Source organism: Struthio camelus, chromosome 1 (genome assembly GCF_040807025.1).
Source record: "Struthio camelus isolate bStrCam1 chromosome 1, bStrCam1.hap1, whole genome shotgun sequence".
NCBI lineage: Eukaryota > Metazoa > Chordata > Aves > Struthioniformes > Struthionidae > Struthio > Struthio camelus.
Window position 1 is genome coordinate 58,267,791 of NC_090942.1, and position 14,445 is coordinate 58,282,235.

At 47.0% G+C, this 14,445-nt stretch overlaps 2 protein-coding genes across 3 annotated transcripts; one reads left to right on the forward strand and one right to left on the reverse strand.

The window, feature by feature from the left end:
* Positions 1-226: 226 nt before the first annotated feature.
* Positions 227-11,432, forward strand: JOSD1 (Josephin domain containing 1). Of its 2 annotated transcripts, none has more exons than XM_009665229.2 (6): positions 227-682; positions 1,902-2,225; positions 2,544-2,731; positions 7,030-7,158; positions 7,293-7,487; positions 8,930-11,432. In XM_009665229.2, the coding sequence occupies exons 2-6, from the start codon at positions 2,190-2,192 to the stop codon at positions 9,027-9,029; spliced, it is 648 nt and encodes a 215-aa protein (XP_009663524.1). In that variant the 5' UTR covers positions 227-682; positions 1,902-2,189; the 3' UTR covers positions 9,030-11,432. The 2 variants fall into 2 exon arrangements, with proteins under 2 accessions (XP_009663524.1, XP_068798079.1); XM_068941978.1 differs by lacking the exon at positions 227-682 and adding an exon at positions 1,268-1,347.
* Positions 11,433-11,704: 272 nt separating this feature from the next.
* On the reverse strand, positions 11,705-14,134 carry TOMM22 (translocase of outer mitochondrial membrane 22). Its single transcript, XM_068941987.1, has 4 exons — positions 13,972-14,134; positions 13,704-13,822; positions 13,273-13,390; positions 11,705-12,434 (listed from the first exon to the last, which is right to left on the reverse strand). Exons 1-4 carry the CDS (start codon positions 14,077-14,079, stop codon positions 12,360-12,362), a joined length of 420 nt encoding a protein of 139 aa, XP_068798088.1. The 5' UTR covers positions 14,080-14,134; the 3' UTR covers positions 11,705-12,359.
* Between the last annotated feature and the right edge of the window lie 311 nt (positions 14,135-14,445).

Here is a 14,445-nt window from a genome sequence, read left to right on the forward strand (position 1 = left end):
AGAGCAGGCCCTCATGACAAGCAACCTCTAGAGCCAATCAGATAAGAAGGCTCGAGTGATGGGGTGGGACTAAGCCGCTGCCTGAGGTGCGCTGGGCGTGCCCTCGCAGGAGGGTACTCTCCCGCACTGGCCAATAAGAAAGAGGGTGCTTTTTCACGGACAGCTGTGTGGGCCAATGGCATGAGAAGAAAGCGCGGCCGGGGTCGGCGGGCAGCTGGCGAGCGGCGGGTCCGGCCCGGGGCTCGGCGGAGGCGGCGGGACCCCGGCCCGGCGGCAGCGACCGGTTCCCGGGCCTGTCCTTAAAACCAGTGGTTCTCTACCCGCGTTGGGCGGGCCCGTGAGGGTCTCACACACACCGGGATCCCCTACACAAAGGAAATAAGAAAATCCGGGCTGTTGCCGGGAGGCTTCAATCGTTGTGGAGGAGGTTTGGGGTTTCCGGCTTGCAGCACGGCAGAGGAACCTGTAATGAAGGGCACGCGTCCTGGGAAGCTGTCTGGCCTGTTCCCCTCCCGAGGAGTGCAACCAGGTCACGCATCCGCTCCTGAACCGCCACGGTTTCCAGTTTGGCGTAGAATGGAATTAGGGAGGATCTATGTTTATTCATCAGGCGGTAAACCACTTCAGTTGTCCTGGCTTATTTACCACAGCATGAGACTCAACGCTCTTCTTAATTAAACAGGCAAGAATAGAAGGGAAATTGAAGCCCAGGGAAATTAACTCGCCTAAGGATACGCGGTAAATTAGCAGCAGAGCTGGGAATCAACTCTGGCTAGAGTAAATTGCATGCCAGTGTCGTCTCCAGCTAAACACAGCACATCTTGCCGCTGGATTGGTGCCTCGTTAACAAGCCCATCCTGCCGCTCGTTATTCTCCTTGCGGTTTCACGACTGAAATTAAGCGTGCAATCCATGGAGTAGCCTGTGTTGTCACAACTCTTCCGGCTCCGAGGCCGCTTGGGGGAACTCAAATTCTGGCTATGGTTTTTAGGCTGTGAACTGGTTCCGTTTGCATCCCGGAGCCTTGAGAGAGAGAGAGAGAGAAACCAAACACACCACACACGCACAAAACCAAAACACAGCAACAAAAAAGCCCCTCTTCCCCCCCTCCCCCCAGGCGCTGACAGCGGCGCCGGTGACGTCAGGCGGCGGCGGGCGCGCGCGACGTCGGCGCGTGCGGGGCGGGCCCCGGGGCACGCGCGCCGCGCGGGCGGGGGGAGGGGGAGGAGGAGGAGGAAGGGGGGGTTACGGGGCGGGGAGGGGGGGTGTAAGAGCGGAGCGAGCCGGGCAGGGCTGCGCATGCGCGGGCGCCTGGGCGGCTGTTGGTGTGGGGAGGCCGGGGCTGAGGGTGAGTTGGTGGGGCGGGTGGGGCCGTTGGGCCGCTGTTGGGGGGGGGGGAAGGGAGCTCCGCTTGCTCCGCTGCTGAGGAGGATGAGGATGAGGATGGGCTCCCCTTCCTTCTGCTGCCTTCCCCCTCCCTGTTCCCTCCGCCGGCCCCTCTTCGCCCTGGGCAGCGCTCCGTGAGATCCTACGGGCTGGGCCTGGGGGTGGGTGTGTCGGAGGGGAGGGGGGGGGAATCGGGACCCCTCCTGTGTGTGAGCCCGTGGGGTGAGAAACCGGAAGGGGGGGAGGGGGCGAAGGAGACCGGACGGTGCGTGTTGGCAGGGGGGAGGTTGCTGAGGAAGAGGCTGCCCAAGGGGGAGTGCTGGGACTTTGCAGGAGCTTTGGCAAACGGCTGCGTCTCGGGTTTGTTGTTTGTTCCTGTGCGAGCGAGGGGTGGGGAGGACTGGGGTAGGAAGGTGTAAGGCAGGCCTTATTTTATTGCTCTCTTGCCTGCTGCTTGCCCTCTCCTCACCCCGGCAGTGGCTCTTTTTATTGCTAACGGAGACTTCCCTTTGTCAGAAGTACAGGGTGACTTGTGAAGAATTGTCTTCCCTGGAGCCTGGACCTGTTTTTTCTGTGGCCTAGCAAGAGGCAGTTTCCTTTCCCAAGCTGTTGGCATCTTCTTGTCTGGATTCAGTCATTCCCAAAGGAATGGAGGAATGCAATTGATAAATCCTTAAGGTCCCTGTGCTCCTGCAGGCAGCATCAGAAGCTGGCTTCACCTTCTCTACTTTGGCGCTGTGGGGGTGGGCCTCTCTTTGTTACCTGCCCTGGATACCTTTTTAGTGGCACTATAGACCAAAGGAGATGGAAGAAAAGGAACGATGTGACAAATTCCAGCTGGTACCTTGAGACTAAGAGGATTCCTATCTTTTGATATATATATTTTTTTGTCTTGGGGGGGGTGGGTGGGAGGGGAATATTACATTTTATGGGGTATGGGAGGAGGGAGGGAAAATATGTTGCAGATCTTTACGTGATTTTTAAAACTAGCCATCAGAGACAATTACTGAATAAACTGAAGCACAAGAGGAGGGTTTCTGAGCTGGAAGCAGCACTAGCCTACAAAAGAAAGGGGCAGTAGGCTGTTTTTGTGACTGTGGAATACGAAACTTCAGACTCCTTCATTTCTCACCACCTTCTCTCCATCCACCCTACGAGAAAATGAGTTGCGTGCCATGGAAAGGTGACAAGACTAAATCAGAATCGCCAGAACCACCCCAGCTACCACCACTACATATTTACCATGAGAAGCAACGTAGGGAGCTGTGTGCCCTCCATGCCCTCAACAATGTCTTCCAGGACAGCAATGCCTTCACTAGGGAAACCCTGCAGGAGATTTTTCAGAGGTAGGATACTCTCTGCATTGGCAGTGTTAGCTTCTGCTTGGAGGAGCATGCAGATCTTATTTTGGTGGAGAAGTAGAGCAAAGGAGGTGTTCAGAGTGTACCGTGGCTTTGAAATGAATGTAGCTCTCTCTTATTCTATCTTTAAAATGTGTTGTGTGGTGGTTTTGTTGTTTTGTTCTGTTTTCCATACAGAGATCCTTGTGCTCTCCCACTTTCTTTTCACTTGTTCCTCAAAACTGTTCAGGCTCCAGTTTTGGATAGCAGAACTTCACTGCATACACTCTCATGTGATAGCTCTGTTGTTTGCTTGCCCCCCCCCCCCCCCCAATGTATCTTGCACCTGGCTTCCACGTTTTTGCCCCTATCTGTTGTAGGTATGCTACTTTGATGTTAATAATGTATCTTGGTTTTGGCTTGAGAGAGTTAAGGTGGCAGGAATGACAAATGGGTGGTCATAAACCTTCTTGATGTAGTACCACAACACTTCTAAGTTGCTGGAAATGAGAAGCTCTGCCAAGTGAGTGACTCCTTGAATTCAAGTGATTAAATGAAGCTCTTCAAGTGTTATGTTTTTCAGGCAGTGAGATCCTGTATGCTCTGGCAAGCTGGATTTAATTTCAATACCTAGATCCCTGTTTTTTGTGGCATCGTTAGAAATCTCAAAAAGGATTTTTTGAGCTTTACTGAGTTAAATGTAAATAATCTAATGTGGTCCGTAGAATAGTTAGTTCATATTCTGCTAAATGTTTATTTTAAGCTGTTTCTACATTCATGTGGAAATTCTCCTGCCTTTGAGCATGCCTTTGAAAATTCTCATGACCCTTCGTTGGTGAAGCAAAGTAATCAAATGGGAAATGGAGTCTCCTCTGATCCTCAATCTGCAGATGATATAATCATCACATAAGTTTGACTTGAATATCCATTACCGGCATTTGACAACATACTGTGTGCGTGACTTAGGAAATTGTGCCTCATGACAACAGTTATGCTACAAGATCTTTCTGCTGTTGATCAGAGTTTGCAGTATTCACAGATACCGTTGGACAACGCAGTCGCACTGTTCTGTATTGATGAGTAGGAAGCTGTTTGCCTCTAGCTGCTGTCCTGAAAAATCAGTGGAACTGGTACTTGACTCATCAAGTACATGCTTTCCTTTTTTGGCAAAAGAAATGTGATGATGGACAACTTCAAATGACAGATTGAAATGCTGTTTAAAATAGCGTTGTAAATTAAATTCCTGTTCAAGCAGTGGGGCTGGCCCACAGCAGTCTCAAAGCACTGTGTCCAGTGTAAAGACTCTGGTTTTATTCCAGAGCAGCAATTGTCAGAAACTCAATCACAGAGAGATTTCTATTGGCCTCAAGCAAACAAAATCAGTTCATGCGGTAGAAATGGTATGATGGTCTCATTAGTTGGTTTTTGTTTGATTTGGTGAGACAGAATTAGTTTGCAGCATGAAACTTCTCAGAAAGAGTTGGGATGTTAACCTTGTCAGACCTCTTGCCTTGGAAGAACTTGTCTTCCGTTCCAGACTGGTACTGTTCCACCTTAATATTCAGGTCAAGATAAATGGATTGATTCAACCTGCAGGAGCACAGAAAGCTGTACAAATTTCTCTCAGAAAAGGGTGAACTATAAACTGTGCATACAAATTTCCATTACGTTTGCATCTGTTGCATCTATCTTAGGTTATGTCTTGTATCTAGTTCTTTTATTTGCCTTTGATTAGGGTGCGCTTAGCTACCCTTTATATTATCGTGTTCTGTATGTCTCTCCTGTCTTTGGTCTTTTTCTGTGTTAATGAATTTGATAAAGGACTGATGAATATTTTCTTTTTTTTAGTTGGGAGGTATGGTGTAAACCTAGTGTTGAGAAGGTAATGGAGTCACAAAGTTTAAGCTTTCAGTAACTTTGACCATGTCCCTTGAATAATTGAACTACATTGCTTAATCATTAATTTCCCCTTCACTGAATCCTACTGCATAATGCCCTTGTAGTTTGAGCATCATGTATGCCAAAACTTTGTCCAAACGCTCCTCTGATTTGATAGCCCTCCCGCTCTTCTTTCCTCTGTCTAATACAAGAAATATCTTTTTGATGTTCCTTTGGCTTTTTTTCCAGGAAACAAGATTGTTTGTTTGCAACTCTGTGCGACGTTGGTCAGACAAAATCTCTTCACTTTACTTGAGCTTATGTATTGAGACCTGACCGGGCAAGACAACCGTATATTGGAATGTCAGAGTTCGTTCCATTAAGGCAGTGTGCTGATGAAAGTTTCTGACTTACAAAGCTCAGTAGGATTACTGCCTGGGATTTTATTTATCTTGTCAATCTTACTTTCTCAGTTTAGACTCTAGCTATGAAATTAATTTTGGGAAGGCAACTTAGTTCTCTGTGTGATCGGAATCCCTCAATTTTTTCTTGGTGATTGTGCATTTTATTTAGTGTCTGCAAGCAGAAATGTGTTGAGGCAATTCTTGACCAAAGTTTGCTCACAAGTAACAGCTCTTTGAATTTATTGCCTCTGCTGGTTTCTTTGCTGCATTTCTATGGCTCTGGGGCTCTAAAAGCTGTGGGAAAGAACGAAGTTAAATACGTTCTTTCAGCTCTCAGATAAGCTTGTCTTTGGAAAACTGAGCCACAAGAGGGTGCTTGTGCAGCCGAAAGGGCTCTGTCAATTAGGAAACTTTGGTTGTAGCTCACTAGCGCTCATGAGAGTTAAAAGGTTGAGGCAGTGTTCTTGAGGAACTAGTTGGAGTTGAGTGATCGTGCTTTATAGAGATACTGGAAGCACTGTGACAAGGTACAGTAGTCTCTCGGATTAGTAAAATAAAGCAGATCCTTGATTCTCTGCCTCACTTAGAAGTGCGCAGTCGTAGATATTAATAGCCTTTCATGTTACCCCATTGTTTCAGACTCTTCTCCCTTCTGCAGTTAAGTCGCCTCCCAAGCTGGTTTGCTGCAGTCTGCTCAACTGCCAGGAAACTCCTGGCTAATGCAAGAAGTTACCTATCTCTAGCCCTTGTTGGTCTGAAACCCCCTACTCAAAAATGTGCTGCTTCCTCCTTTTTGTCAAATGCCTTATGCTGTCAGGGGAGGAATGCAGAAGGACTGAGATATATTTTCACTGAACAAAACTTGCCTGCAGAATGTACATTTTGCTAAAGGCCAAGCAAATAGCATGCAGGAACATATCAGGAGTTTTGAGGGACGGAGCTGGTGTGAGGGGGTGGCAGGTGAAACATGGATGTCTGAGTGACATGAAACATCTTAACTTTGTGCCAGCAGAGCTACTGGAGCTCTTGTAAGTCAAAAGAGCAATGCATCTCAACAGAAGTGATCTCAGGGTTGACTTTCTTCAGTTTGGCATTGCATGGCATTGTTCTATTACTCTCCCAGTTTCCCTAGATGCTTGCTCTTCCAGCTGTTGAGGCCTATGTGTCCTTTTTTGTAATAATTCACCCCTTCTTCACTTCCCCTCCTTAAAAAATTCTTGAAAAGTGTAAAACCATACAAATGACTGAGTTCTTGCTGTGCGTCTGTACTGTGTCTTGCATCCATTATCCACTTTTATGCAAAAACTATCTTATATTTTTGAATGTAACCAGATGGATTATGATTCTGGATTTTTAGATGCTGTAGTAATGCAAGTGATGTCTAGGCAAGCTTCTGAATAAAAGCTTAAAAGATTTGTTTGCCATAAGGTTAACTGTTAAGTTACCTATAGCAATGGATTCTATTATTTTATGGCAATGGCAACGCTCTAGAAAGCTCCCAAACACAAATATCTTCACAGCTTTGTGTCTTAATACTTGCTTTATTTTTCGGGGTCAGGGTTGGGGGGAGCCTATTCTTTTCTGCAGCCAGGCTACCCTGGCTCTTGTGATCTCATCCAGTCTTAAAGACTGATACTGACTATTAAACTCTTCAAATTGTAATATCTGTTATTCTGAATGGCAAACTGGCATTTACTACAACCATGAATTGAGGAAAGTAATTGAAGCATCAGTTCCAGGGGGGGAAAAAGCTTTCTGTTTTGCAGTCTCTTTCACATCAAAGCTAGGATCTTTGGAGGCTTCATACATCAAAGTTATTCTTAATGCAGCCCCTCTGCCTGAAGCATAAGGGGGAAATGGAATAGTGCATATTTAAATGAAAAACAAACAAAAGCTGAAAACAGGCTCTGAGTTATTGATAGAGCAACTAGCCCTTTCCAACTTTGTAACTGACAGGTAGATGAAATTGGTATATAGGTTCTATAAAACACCTGCTGCAGCAGTCTCTTGTTCTGTTTGCAGGCTGTCTCCCAACACCATGGTGACGCCACACAAGAAGAGCATGCTGGGAAATGGCAACTATGATGTGAACGTAATCATGGCAGCGCTTCAGACCAAAGGCTATGAAGCAGTTTGGTGGGACAAGCGCAGGTACTGGGAAATGGTATATCTGGGGAAGTCTTACTGTAGTTCTGGAGATGGCTGCTCTTCATAAAACAAGTAAGACATGCTGTTACAGTACCAAAATATAATCTTACCATTGTCTGTTTTCTCTGCTCTTTCAGGGATGTTAATGTCATTGCCCTGTCTAACGTGATGGGCTTCATCATGAATCTGCCCTCCAGCCTTTGCTGGGGTCCCTTGAAGCTCCCCCTCAAGCGACAGCACTGGATCTGTGTCCGGGAGGTGGGAGGCACCTACTACAACCTTGACTCCAAACTCAAGGTGCCCGAGTGGATTGGAGGTGAAAGTGAGCTCAGGTAGATATTTTTTCTTTTCTTTTTATCCTAGCCTTCCTCAAATCCTTCCCTGTTGCAGGTGGAGATTCTGTCCTTAAGCAGCTAGCGCTTGAAACGTTTATGGTTGAATTCTGATAGCAAAGATTAATGAAAGTAGTAAGATTCTCGCGCCTCCGCTTAGACTTACGCCCCTTTTGTGTGAAGCTAGGGAAATGCCAGTAGCAATCTCTGAGAGCTCGGGAGAGCCTGACTTCATCTTTTACGTGACTGGCTCTGTCGCTAGCAATGAATGTAGAGGCGAAGTCTGAGGTTAGTGAGTGACACGTGCGACTGGATGAGCTGCCTCTCACTGTCAAACGTGAGCTCATCAGCAAGCCTTTGCCTCTTTAGTAGTGATCTGCATGTGTGTGTTCCCAATAAAAATCCTTCCAACTTAAAAGTGCAGCCTTATTCTTGACAGCAGTAAAAGCTGCTCGCTAGGAATCGTTTGCCTATATGAGTGTACATTGCACTTCGTGCTTGACTCCACTCTCTCCTTCAGTCTTAACCCAGGATTGCTGATTGTAAAAGCTAACCTACTCCTAGTTGTTGTTTAACTTCATCCCATCTCCTTTTAAAGTACACTAACAGCTTTGCTGTCTCAAACAGACTTGTTCTAAAGTAGAGGTTGCACGTGAGCAGTATTTGCAGAGCCTATCATGCCATTAAAGTCTCGGCAAAGTGAATGCAGCACTGTTGTGAATTTCTGAGATAAAGTAATGTGCATAGTTATTGATGGATTTTATCCTGGATGCACTGCTTTTCAGCAATAAATAAAGACTTTATATAGAGAGAGGGAGAATTTTAGAAATCTGGGCTGAAAGATACTGAGAAAATTTAGACTTTCATAATTATTGAAGATAATCCAAGTTTGCTATTGGAAAAGGCTTACAGGCAAAGAGGCACTGCAGAACCAATTCAAGTCCCAGGTCATGCACTGCTCCTGCTATCTGTGATAAGGACATCTAAATGATGATGATTTTTCTCACAAGTGTTCCAGATTAGTTGGAATTATTTAAAAATGCAGTGGAGCTCTTGATCTTGGAGACTCGACAAAACTGAGCTTTTAAATTCTGTTCTATTTTTGCCACCCTGAAGGAACAAAATATCTTTGGAAAATTGGATAGTGACATCTATATAACTTCCTGTCAGTTAAGGAGGTTAAGATCATGTCCATGTGATTCTGCAGTAACTTGCTAGGTGGAGGTGTTTTGGATCCAGTGGAGAGAGTTTAATATGTTTTTATTGTCTGAAAATAACTAAAGACAGTGTGCGAGGGTTCCCTCCCATTTCTTGTCATGTTTGCATAGTTGATAAACACGAGCCTTCAAGTTGTGGATTTTTTTTTTTATTTTTTAATTGGTTGTAGAAGACAAAAAAGCTCTTTGTTCAGTAGTGCTTATTTCTGCCCCTCATTCCCATAGGAAATTCTTGAAACACCAGCTGAGAGGAAAGAACTGTGAACTTCTGCTGGTGGTGCCAGAGGAGGTGGAAGCCCATCAGAGCTGGAGAGCTGATGTGTGACCTGGACCAGCTCTGTCCTCTCACTACAGCTCTTCCCCCTTACCAAACTCCTGACATCCTGTAACCTGGATAATGGGTGCCCCCACTCTTCTCTTCTGGAACTTGCTTTTGTTGGGCTCTTTTCTTTCTTCTTGGTGCAATAGGGCAGTGACATAGGATATTGAGGGAGGTGGCAGGGGAAGAATTAAGGGCAGAGTGGAGGAAACTGGAAGCCAATCACTTTAATTGCAAAAGCAAATGAGCTACATGCTCTTAAGCTAACTAGAATGCAGCGTGCTCTTCAAAACTGAGCTTTGGGGCAAAGGTGTCTGGAACTCGCTGGTCCCCCCTTCCCCATGCCTTTCAAGGCTGCGTGTGGTTGGACACTGCTCCCTCCAGAGCTCACCCAAGCTGCTCTGGCTGGAATGTGTCTAGAGGAGGAGCAGGGCCAAGCACCCTGCCTCGTTTTCACGAGTCTCTCCCTCCAAAACAAGTAGTTTGTGAAGACATTTGCAATTTGTAAGGGTCTCTCAGGATACTCTCAAACACTAGGAATCGTACGGTGCTCAGTACAGCCCTCTGCCTCTTTAGGATGGCTTTTGCCAACAATTAGAAGACAATAACAAAAACAGTGTCATCTTTCAAGAAATTCTTTGGGTAGCCGGAGGATTCTTGCACAGTGTCTCCAGGGATTTATGTACATAGCTGAGTGGTTGTTTGGCAACATGTGGCTGGCTAAAGCAATGTGGAAACAGTAAGCACAGGCTAATAGAAGAATATCAAGTCTCTAAACTGAGAGAGGCTGTAGTCTGCTTGGGTTTCTTTGTGCAGTGTTGGGTGTTTTCTTTCTTTGTAACATCTGATGCTATTTTGGTTTTCTGCATGGTCACCCAGTATTTAGAGGCTGCTTGGAGAGAGGAATAAAACTGAGGGTGTTTAAGAGGAAGTCATTCCCCTCTTTCCAGAAGTTTAGCCCACAGAAGCTAATGTCATGCAGAATGTCCCAAAAGGGAGCTCTTCTGCTAATGAGCTAAAGTTGGGAAGAAAAATCAGCTGAGGATGGAAGCCTTTATAATGGGCAGTTTCTCATTTTTTATAGTTAACTAGCAGCTAATGTGGGAGATGCTCAGGGCCCAACCTGAATCTTCAAGTGTTAGAGACGCTCCAGCACGGTAGCTGAACCAAGTTCTTTTAGTGTTGACTGACAAGCATTCCATTAATGGCTGAATCACTTTTTCCTCCTCTCCCTCCTGGAGAGAAAAGTGACTAGACCGGGAAACTGTTAACAGGAACCTCCATCAGTTGTTACCCTGTCATCTGGGTTCTCTTTAGTTCAATTATTCCTTCCACCGCAGAATTAGGAAATGCTGAAGTTAGAATAGAATTCATGTGTTTAGTGCTTCCTGGCTGTTTGTTCCCTCCCTTAAACATCTGATATCTTCTCTTTTAAATGGTAATATCTGAAAAGTGATGGAACTGAGGATCCTGCTCCGTTCTGTGGGAAACTCTCACTACTGGTGTTTGAGCTTTTGAAAGGGGGCCAGTGGGCTTTAACTACTTTTTCCTCAGTTATCTTGAAAGCTCAGCAAAGTGCGAGTAGGTGTTTGAAGCTGAATGAGAGACCACCAAAGTCAGACCTTCTTAACAGAAAACAGGCCATGTGACAACAGGACAATGATGCTGCATGCTGACCCCTGGACATCCTGCAAGCACCATTGTGCAGTCTTTTGAGCACAGCTCCCTGAAGATGAGGGCGAACAGCTCTGACGTTTTAAAAACCCTAACGTTTCTATAAGAAATCCTATTTCTTAACACATTCCAATGACCAATACCAGCTGGCAGAATTTTTAAACACTTTACAAGCAGAATGCAAAGTCTGTAGGCATTCTGCTCGTGACTTGAAGCCATTTCTTCAAGTGGGGAAAGAGAAAAATGAATCTCAACAGCAACATTTTCTATGTTGATTAAAACTGCACTTTGGAAGAACCCTGTTTGCATGAAAACTGCAAGCCAATGGATCAGTGCACAATATGCAAATATGTTTTAAAATGTTTTGGGGTTACTTTCCTCTCCTTTTACGTCAGCCCCTTTCCTGTGGGGGAAAATACTGTGATCCAGCTGCTCAGGTAAAGGGAAACTGTATGATCACACCCCCCTGGGAAGCAAGGCTGCAGTGACAGAAGGTGGGCAAAACAGTCCAGTCCCACTGCTTGGGAGTGGGGAAGCCCGTGTTTGTTTTCTTGCTTGTTTGGTTTTGTCAGAGCCTTGTCTGGGTTTGTTTACAGAGATGTATTTTGTTTAACCAAATATTAAAAATGGAAAAATATTTCCATATAAATGTCCTATCACTTCTGTATGTTCAACTGAATTGTTCTGTAACAAAGTATGTAAAGGAAAATAAATTTTTTTTCTTTGGTTATAAAACTGAAACCTTTCTTGGGGATAAGAACACTGAAACACGCCCGCTAGCGTTGAGGTAAAATCATTAAAGAAGTGGCTCTGTTGCTACCCCAAACTCCCTTAGTCATCCAGAAAGTGATAAAGCAGTATTAGGTCCTCCTTCTATACCCACCTCTTATGTATCTCTTGGTTAAGCCTGAAGCTTTAACAGTTCTTTCACTTTCCACATCCGCACCGAAAGGCAAGAAGGAACTGAGCCCCTCTAAGGGACATCTATTCAAATCACACTGTTTGGGTTCAATTTATTTAATATTTAATACAAAAAAAAGGCAGCCAATAAGTTCTACTTTATGATGCAAAGAGGATCAGCGTAGATGTGATCTTCTTTAAGCTGGTCTGCTGCTCCGTTGGTACTCACACACAAAACTGCAGTGAAAGTGTTTGCACACAAGTCTTCCCAGAGAATTTTCTCCGCAGGGCACAGATACCTGCAACCCTTCCTCCTCCTTTGCTTCATCTGCTGGGAAATTCACTCCTCATTCTATCACTGATGTCCTAAGGCTTTGGGTTAGCCCCAGGAAGGTGGATGGGGTTTTTCTTTTTTTTTGATTGCTGACTTTTGAAGTCTGACTTGTGCCCCAGGATGGTTTTCTGGGTGACAAGGAGTCCAGAAGAGGAACTCCCTGATCTTGAGTCTTTTTAACTGGTTATGGCATACTGATCAAATAAAAGAAAAGACTCATAACTTCTACAGGGGAAGAATGCAGACAGGAGCCATCATCAGGTCCAGAGAGGGGACTTCCCTCTATATTGACATATTCATAATGTCCCAAAGTACAACCAAAAATAAAAACAAACAAAAAAATGCCCTGGCCCAACAAATCAACAGTTCAATATATCATAATCTCAAGGTCTTCCCACATGATATGAATCCAGTGCAGCTTCTGCAAATTAGATTTTTCCAGAAAATGGAGGCAGGGCCCCTGGCATTCCCCCAGACAACCCTGTGTTAGGCCCTAAGAGAATCTGTAAGAAAAGAAAGTCAAGTCAGTTAAGGAGCTACAAGGATAAACAGTGACTGCACTTGCTGCCCTCCTGCTCCCAAAGTTATTCAGAGAGCTGCAACTATAAAGTACACTGCTACCAGGAATAAATAAATGACAAATATAAGGTTATGAATAGCATTTTGCAACATCAGTTCCTTCTCTGCAATGACAGCTAACAGCTTAACGCTTGAACATACCAAATACAAAGGTATACTTAAACATTGCCAATAGGCTGTATCGGGCCAGTATGCAGTCTCCACCGCCTACTTAGACCAAATAAAAGCTGATTTGCATTTGAAGAAGTTTGCAGACAGTCTGTTACAGTGAATCAGCGAGATGGTCTCTCTCACTCTCAGCCCCTTTTGCCTCTACTTTATTTTTTTAAATTTATTTTTCTGGTAAGTCCAGCACCAATGTTAACTGATCATTCAAGCAAATAGTAGAAAACACCCTCATGTGGGGTTGCAGCAGAGGAGACATGGCGGGGGGGGGGAGCACAGGCAGCACGCAAGGGCTTTATTATGATTTGTTCTGGATGAACCTCTTCCTGAACAGAAACTCTCCTTCCTTTGAACATCTGAATTTATGCTTTCATCTATGGACTATTATAAACTGTAAAAAGACTTTACTTTTCTCCAGTAGAGCTGAGGATCCAATCAGAGAACCTAGTGGGATGAATGGGATTACAATATATAACAAGTTACATTCTGATTTTCTGTTTCCAAAGGTCCATCAACACTGGGAACTACACGGACATAGAGGTAACCAAACATTAACCTGAACGGCAATTAAAGAGGGTTCTGGTGTTTTAGCCTCACCTGTCGTTGCTGCAGCTGCTGCTGTTGCTCCATCTGCAGCTTTTCAGTTTCAAATACGACAGGAAGAACCAGAATCATGAAGGAGGTGGTCCCAATCCACAGAGCTGCCCTAGAGAATCTAGGGAGGAAAAAACACGTTAGAAATGTGCTTCGTTTTCTCTGTTGCCCCTTCTGAGGGCTAACCTGCTTCCTTTTCTCCTTTCAGCACCTTAGAGAGGTGTCTTCCCTTAAACGCATTCCCAAATCCCGGTTTGGGCCACCCACCACACCTCCACCCTGTTGGCCCCATCCAGCTTTGCCGGCGCTGCTTGCAGCACGAGCACCGCGGCCGCTGCCCTTCCCGCTCGCCCCGCACTGCCCTACCAGGGGGCGAAGCGGCAGGAGGCGCCTCTGCCAGGGGAGTCCCGCCCGCCGCCGCCCCCCCCCCTCACCTGTACATCTTCTGCGCTACCGACACCGAGAGGTCGAAGGTGGCTCCGGCCGCCGAGCGGACGCTCTCCGGGAACATCTCCGTGAGCCCCCACAGCCGCTCCGCCAGCGTCTCGTCCAGCTGCGGAGCAACGCGGCACCGCATCACATCACAGCCGATCAGATCAGATCAGGCCCGGCCCGGCCCGGCCCGGCCCGCCGCGCCGCCAGGGTCACCCCGCCCGGCCCGGCCCGGCCCGCCGCGCCGCGCCGCGCCGCCCGCCTCGCTACCTCCTCGTCGTCGTCGTCCTCCTCCAGCTCGTCCTCCAGCTCCTCGGTCTTGCCCAAGCCGCCCCTGGGCAGCAGCTCCTCGGGGGACAGCGGCGCCACGGCAGCCATGACCACCAGCGCGGCGGGCGTGGGGGGGGGGGGCACCGGAAGTGCGGCCCGAGGGACACCGGAAGGGGGCGGTGCTCCCGCCCGCCCCGGCCGACCGCGCTCGGGGGGCGGCAGCGGCCCCTGGCGGCCGGGAGGGCGCTGGGCGGCCCCGGTGCCCCGGCCCTCACCTCCCCCGCTCCGCCCGGCCAGTGCGGACAGGAAGCTCTTCAGAGCGGACGGAGAGCGTTCCTCCGCACAAGCCGAGGTGGCGTCGAGCCGAGCCACGCTCTAACCTCGGCCGGAGCTTCTGGGCGCCACCCTGACAGGGTAACGGGGCGCCGGACACACCGTCTTTAACTTCGGACAAAGCCTAACACACACCCGGGG

Bases quoted from the DNA above. Each gene is read 5' to 3' on its own strand.
- JOSD1 (XM_009665229.2), top strand. From the start codon at position 2,190: ATGGAAGAAAAGGAACGATGTGACAAATTCCAGCTG. The intron at 2,732-7,029 runs GTAGGATACTCT...TTCTGTTTGCAG, and splicing joins CTGCAGGAGATTTTTCAGAG to GCTGTCTCCCAACACCATGG. The intron at 7,488-8,929 runs GTAGATATTTTT...TCATTCCCATAG, and splicing joins GGAGGTGAAAGTGAGCTCAG to GAAATTCTTGAAACACCAGC.
- TOMM22 (XM_068941987.1), bottom strand. From the start codon at position 14,079: ATGGCTGCCGTGGCGCCGCTGTCCCCCGAGGAGCTGCTGCCCAGGGGC. The intron at 13,391-13,703 runs GTGAGGGGGGGG...TTTCCTCCCTAG, and splicing joins GTAGCGCAGAAGATGTACAG to ATTCTCTAGGGCAGCTCTGT. The intron at 12,435-13,272 runs GTGAGGCTAAAA...CTTTTCTTACAG, and splicing joins AGCAGCTGCAGCAACGACAG to ATTCTCTTAGGGCCTAACAC.